Here is a 15,125-nt window from a genome sequence, read left to right on the forward strand (position 1 = left end):
GTTATTCTCTGAATATTTAGGGAATTTTTACAGTTTGTCGTGCAAAAGAAGCCATTTGAAGATGTCAGATTGGGCTCTGAGATGTTGTGATGCGCATTTTTTCATTTCATAGACTAAATGATCAACTGAGAAAATAATCAGCAGTTACTTGAAGAAGACCTAGCTGGATTTTCTTGAAATTGTCATCCATCCATATATGTGTGTGTGTGTGTGTGTGTGTGTGTTTGTGTGTGTGTGTGTGTGTGTGTGTCACGCTGGCAGAAGCACACGAAAGTGAATGTGTCTACCGGGCATATTTATAGTCTTTTTTGCACATGTTCATTTGGTTTATGTGTCGCCTGGCCCCTCCACTCCACTCTCTCTGGGAGGTTGAGAGACAGTTCATCTTCTGGCTCTCTGCTTTTACCAGCCGACCTCCAACTCTGTGCAAGTTTTCTCAGCGTCTTTTTAAGTCAGTTGTTCATCAGCTTGACACAATTTTTTAATCACATGGTTCAGCTCAGCTCTTCTATAGTACACAATGATAAGGGAACACCCTCTTGTCAGGCAATTGGCACCACACTTCAATGACTGTTTTTTAATTTTCTACAGCAAACTTTTAATTACTACACAGCTGCTTATTTTTTTCAACCAATGTTTTACATAATCATAAAATAAAGTATAGCAGCCTAACATTGACTGACAGAAATTGTGAGATCTCATTTAAAATGACTGCAGAGGGTGAGGTTTCATAATCTTCTGCAAAGCCGTAGACTGCTCAGAGACACACCGAGTCTCTCTCTCAAACATACACATTCGCTCATCTGATGATTAATTTGATCTCTACACTAGCTGTTAGTTTAGGCTCAGCTCTAATAAGCCCTTCTCCTGATCTACTGGTGATGTGGAGAGGTGAAAGTGAGACAGTAATAAAATGTTAATCATATTTAATGACTGCAAGCTCTGCAGTAGCTCGAGTGTTGCTTGGATTGACTATCCAGGGAGATCATCGTCTCTGGCACGTTCAATCATCTAACCAAATGAGAAACTGGTGGGGTTTGGTTTTTTTTTTTGGTTGAGGTGAGGAGCCTGGTAACATTATGGTAACAATCAGAATTAAATTAAACTTTGATGTTGTCTGGCTGGGTCCATTCTACCTACATCTTATTTTCAGCATTCTCTTCAACCATTTAATGAAAAACAAAAAGCAAGAGAAGCACTTTATCCTCGTCTCACCAATTATCGGCTGACCTTTGGAGGCTTTGCAGAGTAGAATAAATCAAATAAATCACTGTGTCAAATGTCGAAAATGTATTCAGGTCCCATTCTCTGCTCAGGATCTGGCTTATGTTGTCACTAACCTGGCTGAGACTTGTCGTTTTCCCTCAGGGCCAGTAGGCAGAAGTATGGTTAACTGGTCTCGGGTGAACTGATCAATCGCTCTACAAGCAGGAGAGGAGGGTATGCAACAATGCAGGTGAATGGAAGGATGGAGAGACGAAGAATAGATGAAGGGTGGAGTTAAGTGGCCGAAATTTTTTTTAGGGAAATGGCAGGTAATTTTTGTAGAGACAATGAAGGAGGAGGCGGGAGATTGTAGAAAATAAAGTGGGGGAAAAAGCGGGGAAGCAAAGAGGGAAACAAACAAAAAAACTACAGGTTGATAACTACGTCATTCAAACATGCACAGAACAACAGGAAGTGGTAACTAAAAAGGTGAAATGAATTTTCAGATATGATCATGGGAGGAGGTAGGATATTGGTGATCGATCATTGCTGCTGCTCTGGATGTACGTGTACGTGGATGGAGAACTCGTGGACCCATTGGACCATTGGTTGACCCAGACTAGCAAATCGATTGGCCCCGGGGAAGAGAAGCCTGCAGGATAGACAGTCAATAACACAGCCAGAGCTTCACACGCGCCACAACACACTGGTTTAATGGACTGTGGGAAGACTGGAAGTTTTGACTGCCTGACTGCACATTTACATTACTCTTTACACTGTTTGTTGTTGTTGTTGTTTTCTTGCAAGTTTTAAGATTAAAAACTCAGGACCAAACTGAATGTGTGTGAATACATGCATGCATAAACTGGAGATTACGGTCAATAACTTTGAGTCATCATGGCTGGAAGATATAAGCAGAAAGGCAGGCGGTTTATCGTAGGTGCAGTTAAACAAGCAGACCTGCTGTGTACTTTTACACAGTGCATAAATATACTCATACAAACAGCAGACGCTATTGGGGGCTCAAATTATATTTAAGTACTTGTATGTTATCGTTTCACTTTGTAACAACAATATGTGGAAACTGTAGGCTAAATGTTAAAATTATATTTCCTCAATTGCAAGTCAGAGAGAATAAAGTCTAGATGTGTAAAAGCTCCTCAATAATGAACAGATCTTCAGTGCGTATTAGCGCCTTCTTTGCCCCTTTTCTGTTTGGAGTGGAGAGCGGTAAGCAGCACATTCCAGTAAATCACAACTAATTTCAGCCCTGCTTGACGTGCATACTAAAGTAGAAACACATGCACTACCTCCCCTTTCTTTTTCTTCCTGCCACAGCCAGCCTACACTTTTCCTTTACTCAATCTCTCAGTCTCACTCTGTCTCTCTCTCTCGTGCTTTATTCAATACAACACTCAAGCTTTGCACATACATTATAGTCATATGATCAATATTTATCTCCATATTTCATCATCGGCTTCCAACAGCTTTACTTTGAAGAATTTTCTTCACCCAGCTGTGTGGATACATCACATACAACACACCACAAAATATAACACAAATATAACATTATCTCTGTGGTTTCTCATTACAATTAATATTTATTGACATATCGAACGGATTTGCATGTTGTGTAGTCAGACAAATGCAGTTAATGTATTTGATGAGCAAACATGCTAAGCTTCATAAAGGACAGTGTGGAGTAATGAAAGCTGAGGAAGCCATTTTGTGTGCCAACTGCCAACTCGACTTCATTAACCCGTTTCCACACTTTGATACCAAGTCTTTTATACTAAGTCTTTTATACTCTGCAGGGTCAGTTGGCCACGTTGGATAGTTGTGATAAACCTTTCAAACTTGCATAAAAGCCTTCCTAACTACCAATTATTATGACATTCTACCATACCTTGTTTTTAAAGCTAAATGCTGGTATTGCGCTACAGGATGGCTCTGGCAACAAAGAATATAATAAGAAGTCATTTATCCCACTGGCAATGGGCAGCTCAATTCTGAAAGACTTCTTGAAAGAAATATTTTTTTTCCCCAATCGTGTTTTTATTATACTGTGCATATTGTATTCTGTCACTATTCACTGTGTAAATGACCTGCCAGATGGACCAGAGCCAAATTCTGTTCACCTTTTATGAACAATTAAGTTGTATTCTACTCTACTCACTTCTGTCTCTCTTTGTAATTGTTGCATATTGTAAAAAAAAAAAAAAAAAAAAAAAAAAGAAATCCCAGATTCCTGCAGAAATCTCTCTGATGAATGATTCAGCAAGTTGTTGACATGCATTGTGAGAACAGGCACTTCATTTCTCTTTCCTTCTTATCCTCTACCTCATCTCTCCTTTGATATTTTTCATCCCCACCCTTATTTTCTCCATCTCTGCAGTGCAAATATATTTGGGCAACCTGTGCAATGGCTCTCTCAAAGAGATGAATGCTAACTCAATGCTAATGTTGGGTTCACATTACATTCGACAGCATGCACTCAACACTGAAGCAAGTTTACAGGAAAAGATTGGTAAATACATTGAAAATGTGTTCAAAAGTCGAGGACCATTGAGCAGACCATTTTTCGTCTACTGATATCACAGGTTAAACTCTTTCTATCATTATTCCTTTTGCAGTATTTTGGAATTAGTATTTTCCCGCACTGCCTGAGCATCTTGTGCGGTGTCTTGTAATGCTGTAATGTTTCCGATTTTTCTTTTTCTATCATTCCCAATGATACAAAAAGGATTGGCATGAGGTGTCTGAAGAGAAAGTCATGCAAGACAGTACTTTTTCCTAACATTACTTGTCCTTGGACTTCAAGTTATCCTGGTATGCTTTGATGCAAGCAATGCCTCTGTAACACAGAATGGTCAAAATATTTGGTCGATGTGTAGCTGATCCTGTGCAAGTCACTAGCTCTGACGTAAATAAAGAATGTGAATGTGAATATTTCCACCACTCTGTCTGACTGTTGACTGAGTCAAAGTTTCACTTCATAAGAATTCATTAAAAAAAACAAGCGGATCTTGGTAGTGGCATCAGACATTTTGGCTACACTCAACTTACGGCTCTACACACAGACATATGCATACACCAGACGTACACACACATATATAAAACTTAAATACAAACTGACAACATGTGCTTGGAAGCATACAAAAAAAACAAGATGGTCTCTTGTTAATATTTCCAGTTCACAAAACAAATAGACTGAAACCTAAGCATACTGATGTTGATCCAAGTTTATATTTTTGTTCTTTTCTTTTTGCCAGGCCTACACTGCGCCCATCACACATAAACACCATAGCTCTGGACAGAACCAATTGTTCTCTGTACTTAAAAACAAGGATGAAAGTGCTTTTGTCCATTTGGTATAGCTAAATTTTCCTCTTTTCAACTACAAATGCAACCCAAATATTTTCTCTTTGCCTGTCTCTTAGCAACTGAAGAGCAGTTTTCCAGTGACATCAGGGCAGGGAGCGAGAGAACGAGAGAGAGATGTTTTTTTTTTTTTTTTTCTCTTAAGGACCTGGTTTCAATGAAGTCAGACTTGGGTGTACAATTGGAGCAGATGTGCCAGTATAAAATTTAGTGCAGAGTTGGGAGATTTGGGACAGGACCATAGGTTAAATGTTGCAAAGCATGACAAGTAAATCCATAATCAGAAAAAAAAAAAAAAAAGACAGCTCCAGTTTTGTATGCAAACACGGGTGAGTGAATAACTGGCTTAAATTTTGTTGAGTGACCTATTAAACGTGAAAAAACCTTGAATGTCTCCTCAGTGTTTTTTCTCTTTCCTGTCTGCAGTGAAGTGTGGAGCCTGCATTCCTATCTTGACATTGCTTTGGCTGGGGAGAGATGTTAAGGCTATAGGACTGGCTGTGCACTGACATCTGACATCAACAGAAGAAAACACTCCCTCTCACTGAGGTAGAGATGTGTGTTGTGTGTGCCTGTGTGCAAGATTGCATGCATTATTACCGTCGGTCATTCCTCCTGCGTCGGAAGAGCTTTTTGGTGTGTGCGATTTCAGCCTCGTTAGGAAGGGGTGGGAAGACCTGTTGGAGACAAATCAAAGAGTAAGAGATGGTCGCTAGCAACATAGATCACTGTGGAAAGTATCTATAGAATTCGTCACCACTATACAAGTAAAAGGTACATAAAGTGCTTGCTTTTCTACTAAAACAGACACATTTTAGCCTTCTCCTTTATGAAAAAAAAATCAGCAGAGGAATTACTGTTTATATCGCCATGGATTTAATTTAGCCAAAGATATCTGCTTCATTCCTATGAATGTTTTCCCTCCTCACTGTGCTGCTGCTGAACTGGCAGGCTGCATAGTGTACAAGAAGAAATGTACTTAAAGCCCCCTGTATAACAGAATGTTTGAATACATCTTCATGTCTAACAGATGCCAGTGGATGACTGCACTATTACCATAGCCACTGACAATTCTAAATTTTGATAGGCTGGCAGGTATGGATTAACCTTTAATAAACAACACTTTATAGTGTATAAATGTACATACTCAGAATTCAGGGCATGATCATGCAAGTGAAACAACAAGTGCAAAGTGGCACACGGACTGTGCGGGTGTCTCTAAGCACATGTACTATTTTTGTTCATGTAGGTGCCGCAGTGTAAAGTGCAAAAGGGCTGGGTGAAGTGTAATATAGATCTGAGGGCATGGTGATTAATAAGTACACTCTCAGCCAGTTGCATCTCTGGTCTCATAGCTCCGAAACAGCCGTGCCAATCACAGTGTAGCAGGACGACAATAACACACAACGAGCATATAAGAATCTGAGAGGAAAAGAGGGACGGAGATAGAAAGTAAGGTTGCAACTAATGATTATTACATTATCTGTTGATTCGTTTCATTGATTAATCATTTAGTCTGTAAAATGTCAGAAACTACTAAAAAATGCCCATCATAATTTCCCAGACATCTTTAGATGTTTTGTTTTATTCGACCAACTGTTGAAACCCCAAAGATATTCAGTTTACAATGATATAAAAAGCAGCAAAGTCTCACATTTGAGAAGCTGGAACCAGTGAATGTTGGTCCCTTTTTGCTTTTGTTTTGCATGACAAGAGGCTGGCTAAGAAAGTTCATGACTTCCATGAATCAGTAAAATTTCTATTTCTCCTGATTTAAACATGAATTTGAACTTCTGGCACAGCCTTGTAAAACATACTCCTTCCTGTTTAAAACGATGTTGCCTAGCAACCTAAGTTACAGTAGTTCTTAAGTACAGGAGCCATATTTAATGATATTAAAAGAATATATTAAAGAATATGATCAAATTAGTTATTCAGGTAAATAAACAACATATTTTTAATTTGATTAAATATGGAATTTTGTTGGCTTGATGCCGTGTTATATCATCATCCAATGTACAACTTGTTGAGTATTATTCCCTATTTATATAGATCCCTTCCCGTGAAAAGGAAATGATACCATCTTTCATCCATTAAACATAAGCCCTGTCAATCAAACCGCACACACCCCCTTCACTCAGCCTCACTATGTGCTGCTGTTACCATGGTTATAAGTGGCCTAGGTCCACCACTGTTGAGTACAGAATACAATGGTGTATAAATGTGTTGTCTAACTGGAGTCCAAGACATGCTACAAGCAGATACTGTGTATAGCATAAGCGTCTACCTGCTCCATCAGCAAAGTCCACTTAAGTCAATGTCAGTCGGAGATCAGGGATGAACGTGCTGTACAGCAAATAGTTACAGGCTGATGCAAAACAAAAAGCCCCAAATTTCCCCAAACCCTTAACCAAATGCATTGTGCAAGAAGGTGACCACAGTCTGTGAGAGGGAGGCGGGGCTCTTTGCACTGTTTGCTCTTTGGACACTTTAATTCACTTCTTCCCTTTTTTTTGTTGTTTTCTTGATAAAGCAAAAAACAGGAACCAAAGAGTTCGATCTCATCTTCTCTCTCATCTCTCATTTATCACCATATAATGCCATAATTGTATAATACTCTTTACTGAATCAAGAAGCAGTCGTGATGCCGGTTCAGATTATTCCAATCTTTTTATACCCCTACACCTCTCTTTCTTGTTTGTTCTTCAATTAGACGGTGCTTTTGTTTTTTCGTGTGCGTTTTTGGTTTCTATTGGTAGAGAAGTAACAAGAGCTTGTGGTGGATTTTGTACACTTACAAGAAAAAGTCAGGTTTATTTTCCCACTGAGGCTTACAGTTAAATATAAGAAAGAAAAAAAAAGAAGAAAATGAGAGTTATGGGAAATCGCTGTAAACTGTTCTGTAGTGCTGTAATGGCTTAGGGTCATCTTTTACTAATCCACAAGAACAGCATTCATACTGTCCAGTATTCTGTATAGACACCATACCTGCACAGCATCGTCACCGTTTTGCATGAATGCAAACACACACACGAGTCAAAATTCTCTCCATAGATTACTCAGATTTTTTCTCTTGCACAAACACACTGTACATTCAGACTTTCCAGAAACACATACTGTATATGCAAATGAGTTTGAGAGAGAGAGCTTGATATTTGACACTGCTGCTCTAACCTACTTCTCTCTTAGAGAGGCTGCTGGGGGATCGTTGGGTTCTGATTGAATCCAGATGCGAGAGGCAGAAAGTGTGTGTGTGTGTGTGTGTGTGTGTGTGGGTGGGTGTGTGTGTGTGAGAGAGTGGGGGGGTTACTGTATTCATGTGGCACAGTAACATCCAAAAAAGGCAGACAAACACATCCAAACTGTCTGTTAGTACAAAGTTTTACTCTGACCAGAGCAATTTAAAAGACTTCACGTATAAACCCAAAAGTATTAATATCAAGGAAATTCAGCTTTTTTTTCCAGGCTTTGACTACTTGTCTCTGGAACGGTCTGACAGGGAGAAAAAGTAGGTGGAGAAAGAAAAAGAAAAGGAGGAACTGTTGCATGTTTAGCTACTGTAGTTTTCCTCTAGGATATCATTAGCTGTAATTCTGCCTTCAAATGGTAACCAGATGACAGTGAGCAAACACACACGCACACACAAAAAGGAAAAAAGGGTCGAACGATACATATTTTTACCAAAACCCTTACAGTTGTAGTATTTTTCCACCACTAATTCAGATTACATTAAGGCAAAAAATTTAATTAAAAAATTGCTCTTTTGAACTGTTCAAATCTACATCAGCAGTGCATCATAGGACCCACAACTGTGAACAAAGTTTAGAATGCATCCGACAAAAAAAGGAGAGGGAGGAAGCAAGAGATGTAGAACTGTCTTTGTGGCTGAAAGGGAGAGAGCCCCTGTGTGTGTGTGAATATGCTATCTGCAGGTAGCAGCCAGTGCGGGGTAGATCAAAGAGAGGCGTGTGCTGTCCTGGTCCCCAGCCAGAGGACCTCTCACCTCGCGGCAGGCAGCGCGAGCCCTGTGGACGTGACAAGGATGGCGAGGGGGGTTGATTGTGTAAGTGGGAGGGAGGCTCAGAGCAGATAGAAAAAAGGAAGAGATTTTGTCCGTGGGTTTTGTTTATATTTGTACGTTTGCAGGACGAGTGCAAACAGCAGAGACTACAGTATAAAGATAGTATTCCTTTAGTCCTAAGTTGTATTCAAATAATTTAATTGGTGTGACTGTGTTGCTACAGTTACAGATGAGGATATAAAAATCACACAAAATACCGCACAGCAGTTAATAACACTATGTCATGACTTTGTAACAGTAGAAAATTATCACAGCCACAATCATTTTATCCTCCATCTTGACAATCACAAGCTCAACACTAACAATTACCCCATTAACGCTACAAAGTAATCTACCATCAATGTATGTTGCACATATTTGATTGGCTGTGGAAGAGATTAATGAGTAGATGAAAGTTGTGGGAGCAGAAAAGGAAAGGGATGGATGTAGACGTTTTTTTCGATAAAAAAAACAAACTGTTATGACAATGTGATTCATGTCAGGCTTGAAGAAAAGAACCGAATCAAAATGCAGGAGGAAAATGACTGGAGCTGTCAACACAGAAGGAGAAGCTTTGCATCTGCTTGTTGAGGGATTATAGGACCAATGATGAGGACTTCAGACAGTTGAATGTCAGACAACATGCATGTTATTATATCCTTGAGACAGTTGGGGATGATGGAGCGGGTGGTGTTATCAGATTAGTTGAGCTAATTTCGGAAGGCAAGGCTAAAAAGTGAAGTCTATCACTGAAAGATGGCAATTTTAGTTTAAAGAGATCATTTTGACAAGAACAACAACAAATGTGTTTGAATAACTCGTATATCGGAGCTCACCCGACAACCAAAAAACAAATTGATTTTGCTGTCAAGTGCAAACTGTTCAACCCGGATTGAGGTGTGTTTGTGTGTGCATTGTATTATGTGCTTGGGTGTGCACGTCTGCCTTGAGAGGAAGTTGACATACCCCGTAGCATTCCAGGGAAAGTCATAGGTCACTGGTAGAGGCTACCTGGGATGCTAACAGAGATGTCTCCTTTTTACAACCACACACACATAGCCACGTAGCTCCCAAGCAAAAACAGAAACAAGACTTGCCCCTGGTAGTATCTAAAAAAGAGTTTATTTTTCCAAGGGTTTTGCCAGAAGGGTCGAGATACCATTGTTGATCCATTCATAACAATGACGTTGCTTTAGTGTGAGAGGGGTATAAGTAACAAGGAAGGAAAGTAAGGAAATGAGAAAAGCGAATAGGGATGGAAATGTGAAGAATAGAAACTGAGAATAACGATTATAGAACTTTCTCTGTAATAGCATAGAAAGTGAAGTGCATGTCTTCCTGTCCCTTCTAGTATATAACAATTCTGGTATGATGCTCATTCAGTCAGTCCATTGTTTCTCTCAGCTTATTTATGCTGCGAGGGCCCTCAGCCAAAAGCAATAAATTTAAAACTGCCCCAGGGGTGGCATTACAGGACAGGTTGTTGAGAGCAGAGGAGAGAGAGAGCAAGTATGACGACAAGAGAGAGAGACTGTAAATACAAGATAGCGAGCACGTAAAATACTGAGAGGGATGCAGAAATACATAAATGCACAAATAAATAATGTTGCATTGTTATTTATGTCTCTTTTCTGTGTCCATTTGCTCATTAGTTGAAGTTCTGTAACTGTGATAAAATGTCTTTCATTTATTATTAGACACAGCTATATGTAACTATTAACTGTGTTAAAAGACAATTTAAACTCTTCACCACGTGAAAATGTTCAACCAGATGTATTTTTAATGTAGCCAGAGGAAAGTAATTTGTCTAAATTTGTGAAAGGTATACCAAATAAACTGGCAACTCAGTGTGCAAAAATATTTTGCTCTACTGTTGAGTGCAGGTTTGTACAGATTCTGTAGCAAATATTGCCGCCATGAATTTACCTTCAAGTTACACTCTCTGATTTGGTGCCCAATAGCATCTCCAAAATGTTAAACTTTCTTCTGATCTCAGTGTGTTGAAATTAAAATTATTAAAAGTGACATTTTGGGATTCATAAGCACTACAGGGGGCTGTAATAAGATCTGTTTTTTTTCCTGAGGATTAAGCGACAGGAAGTGCTACACTATTCGATATTGGCTCTGACGTGCTGCTGTCATGCTGTGATCTTGGATATGCCTTGCTCCTTCTCATGTCAGAAATCAAGTTAACATTTAGAATTTCTCCAATAGTTTTTCTGTCAAATCCCTGTAGTAAAGGATTTGCTCCATGTTTCATGATCCCTATTTTAGGCCTTTCATGTAACTTAGGCTGCAGCGAAAGCCAAAAGAAGAGATTTAAAGCTGCCACAGTCAGGTACGGTGGGTGATCAGTGATAAGAGGCAAAGATTTTAGGTCCTGACATCCATGTCTTATTTAATAAGTGATCTGAGGCCAGGGCCACAGCAGAGCACAGACAGGCAGACAGGTACATCAAAGAACTCGGGTTCTAGCTACAGGAGGAGATTGAGCCATTGTGGGATCAAAGTGTCAGAGAAAACGAGGAGAAAATCTGTAGCACCTTTTATAGAAATGTAATCACGCGACAACCACTGCTGCAGCAGCAGGTGTCACGTGCTTACAGCTCTGTTTTAGCCATCTCTCTAAATGATGAAAAAAAGACTGCAATCATATGTGCTGTCTGTGTTACATTACAGTCAAAGTCACCTTATCTTCTCTGCACGATCAGTCCTAATGCCTCGTGTGTGCACATGTGGTCTGGTTTGCATTATATTTGTGAAAAACGACTATTCAATTACCCTATTCTTGTGAGGACATTTTGGCTGCTTCATACAGTGAAGCAAGCTGATTTTACTACTATATTATTACCGTAAATTGACACCGTGGGCAACAGTCAACCTATCATGAACATACTACGGATAGAAAATGAACTTAATTATGGCACAGGCTTGAGGTTACCTTGTTTCATGGGATTTAACACACCACTAATATGTCAAGTACTGTATAAATCAGTTCAATAATTAAAATAGAGGAAAGGGGAAAAAGGGGACAAAAAATGAAATGTTATCCTTCTTTCTGGCATTGTAATTTCACACCATCAACTGTTTTACAATTCACATTTCATTATTATGCATTTGTAATAGAATAACTTTGGTTAATCTTGTTTTTCTGCATTTATTTACATATTCTGGTTGTCATTCAGATGTGACAAGTCACTCATGAACTATTATTAAACACTCTGTGGAATTAGTCACAAATTTCCCAAGGTATCCTGCTTTCCTGCATGTACTCAAGTCTCCAGTGTTTCTCCCATGATTGAGGCCAGAGCAGAACAGTGTGCAGTGGTGATTAAGCCAGTATGTGTGCGGTTAATAGAGTGCAGGAGCCAAGTAGCAGTAGGACCAGGGACAATAGCAGGAAGAGACCACAGGGAGGGGGCTGCCGGTCACCATGACCCTCTGGATATTGTTCTGCTGCCCACCAACATTTGAAGGATGGAGGGGAGGAGTGAAGGACGACATGAGGGGAGGAGGACGGAGCGTAATGATGGTGGTCAAAGAAGAATAGGGAAAAGGAAACAGCAAATAGGAAGAACCAAAGGGAGACGAGGTAAAAGATGATAGAAGAGACATGAAGAAGACTAACGAGTGTGTTTGTGGTGAGTAAAATTCTAAAGAAAAGGTAAATGTGTAAATACTATGAGTGGAATGCAGACAAACTGACAGCTGACAGACAGATCACCAAAAAATCCCAGCCCGCCCCCAATGTCCCCTCTCAACTGGAGTCCTGCTCTGCGGCACGTACACTTCCAGACAGAGGGGCCAACCAGTCTGTAATATCTCAGCTCCAGACTCCGGCTTTGTTCCCCTGCTGGATGGCTTTGTTCACAGACCGGATGTCTCCTAAATGACTAGCCGCTTTTTCCCTCTCTACTTGGTCTAACCCCATCCCCTTCTGTCCCTTCTCTGGTGCCCTCCAGCCTTGAAGAAATGTTGTCACCAATGGCGTGGAAGCCGTGAATCATTTTGAAATAAAATTCTATGCATATGGACACACAGTTATAAATGTAGTTTATACTTGCATCAAAGAGAAATCTGATTTATTCTAGCCAAGTTTTAAAGAAACAGAAAGACATTTTGGGAAATCAGCTTTTTGCCCTCTCGCTGAGAGTTGGATGAAAATATAGATACCACCCTCATGTCTGCCCAGGAAATATGAAACTACAGCCAGGCGACAGTTAGCTTAGCATAAATACTAGAAGCAGGGGAAAACAGCAAGACCAACTCTATACAAAGCCAAAAATATACACAAACACTTCTAAAGCTCACTATTCAACACATTATTTTTTAGTTGGTTTCAACAAGCTGAAGTGTAAAAACGGATTGACAGAGCCGGGCTAGCTGTTTCCCCCTGCTTCCAGTCTTTATTCTACTTCATTCTACTACTTATTCTAATTCGCCTGGCCGTAGTTTCATATTTAGCGTACAGATATGAGAGTGGTATCCATATTTTAATCTAACTCTCGACAAGAAAGTGAACAAATGTATTTCCCCAAATGTTGAACTATTCCTTTAACACACAATATGGTAATAATAACATTGTTTTACACTGTTTAAAATATTATATTCTACTACATTTATCTGACAGCTATACTAGTTACTTTACAAATCAAGATGTTACATACAAAAGATATGACTAACAGAATGAACTGAATAATAAATAATGATGCATTGTAAGATATTAACCACCAGTATATACAATCTGAGCTTAAAGGTCCAACATTTGGAAAGATCTATTGAGAGAAATATAATAAAACATACAGAACTGTTTTCATTAGTGTATAATTACCTCAAAATAGAAATTGTTGTTTTTGTTAGCTTAGAATGGGCCTTTAATATCTACAGACACCGTGGGTTGCCTTCTACAGTAGCCCAGAACGGACAAACCAAACCGCAGTTTCTCCTTTGCGCTTGGAAGGGGAGGGTGAAGCGCATAAAATGTTGCTTAAACATGAATGGATAAATAATAATAATGAGCTAATGTTATACTATATAATAGTACATTAGATATACTATATACACTCACAGGGGCCATCTGCATTGAGTACTTTTACTTTTGATCATTTTAAATATATATATTCCTGATAATACTTATATACGTATTATTACTGTTGCTGTTAAGTAAATGATCTGAATATTTCCATTACTGATCTTGGCAGCCAATATATTATCTCATGGGAAAGAACATCAGGTCACAACAGTCATACTATTTGTACAGAAACAGAAGCACCCACTCGATTTCAGATGAGAAAACTCCCACAGGTAAGAGTGTTATGATGAAATACAAAACATTATCAAAATGGGTCTAGAAAGATGTGTGTCCATCACTAACTGGTAACACATTTGTCACAAACATGTTTGAGATTTGTTATATCAAAATAAATGGCATGCCTTTAACACATACTCACAAAAGCTTTTGATGTGTGGATAAGCAAGCGTTTGCTGGCATTATTTCAGATACAGTAAGCGTTGAGAACGCCCACATATACCCACACACATGCACATAAGTTGTGGCTGTCACAACACTGAGGATCATGCTGACATGATCGTGCTGATGAGCCAAACAGCATGTGAGTGAGATCGAGTGTCCACGCAACAGTACAGTATGTGTCATGAAGGAGGGAATGGTGAAGGGGGTATAGAAAATCTCCGGTCTCCTGGGGAAGCCATCACTAAAATTTGACAAAAAGTTGTCATCCATTTTCAATGTGTTTTTAGGACTGTTGGTCAGAAAAAAATCGACTGTTTGATGATGTTGCCTCTGGCTTTAGAAAATCCTGATGGGCATTTTTCAGTTTCATGGTGTTTAATAGACTAAATAATGAATTGTGATATTTGAAAAAACAATAGGTATGTTTATTAATAATGAAAACAATCTTTACTTACAGCCCTAGACTATATTGCATTATCACCTGGACTCTTTCTTTGGGATGAATTTTATCTTGTGGCTTAAATTGGTCATATATCACTTTACTTGGAAAATGTAATATTCTTACAGCTCGAGTTTAAAACACAAGACATCAGTTAATTAATCATAAATCTGTATATTATTGTGTATAATAAATTCTGGTTGTTGTCATTTAATATCTGGAACTGTTATAAATAATATTCTTATTCTTGATACTGTGTTGGTTTATGGGACTACAACTGGCCATTACTAAACAAGGACACTGCCTTTGCCTGCAAATTGGAGGGATGATGTCTGGGACACATTTCACATCCACTTAACAAAGGGCAACAGGAAATCAGCTAGGTTACCCAATCTGTAAACTTTTTATAATTAAACCCTTGAAAAAAAAGTGTTTTGTCTGTTTCTTACTGAAAAAAATACAGTTTACTACGTGTTTAAAATAAATTATTATTATTATTATTATTATTATAAAAATGATTCATGCCTTGGCTCTGAAATGACACACTAATCACTGTGATTCTTTAA

The 15,125-nt window shown here is 38.9% G+C and overlaps 1 protein-coding gene across 2 annotated transcripts in view; it reads right to left on the reverse strand.

The window, feature by feature from the left end:
* ctif (CBP80/20-dependent translation initiation factor) overlaps nucleotides 1–15,125 on the reverse strand; it is a 53,306-nt gene that overhangs the window by 18,016 nt on the left and 20,165 nt on the right. Inside the window, exons 8-9 of one of the 2 annotated variants that reach the window (XM_051412489.1) lie at nucleotides 5,188–5,264; nucleotides 1,341–1,421 (exon numbers count right to left, since the gene is read on the reverse strand). In XM_051412489.1, coding sequence (XP_051268449.1) covers nucleotides 1,341–1,421; nucleotides 5,188–5,264 — 158 coding nt within the window. The remainder of the gene's footprint in view (nucleotides 1–1,340; nucleotides 1,422–5,187; nucleotides 5,265–15,125) is intronic. The other variant, XM_051412490.1, reaches the window with a different exon arrangement.

The sequence above is a fragment of the Dicentrarchus labrax genome, unplaced genomic scaffold, assembly GCF_905237075.1.
Source record: "Dicentrarchus labrax unplaced genomic scaffold, dlabrax2021, whole genome shotgun sequence".
NCBI classification, from domain to species: domain Eukaryota; kingdom Metazoa; phylum Chordata; class Actinopteri; family Moronidae; genus Dicentrarchus; species Dicentrarchus labrax.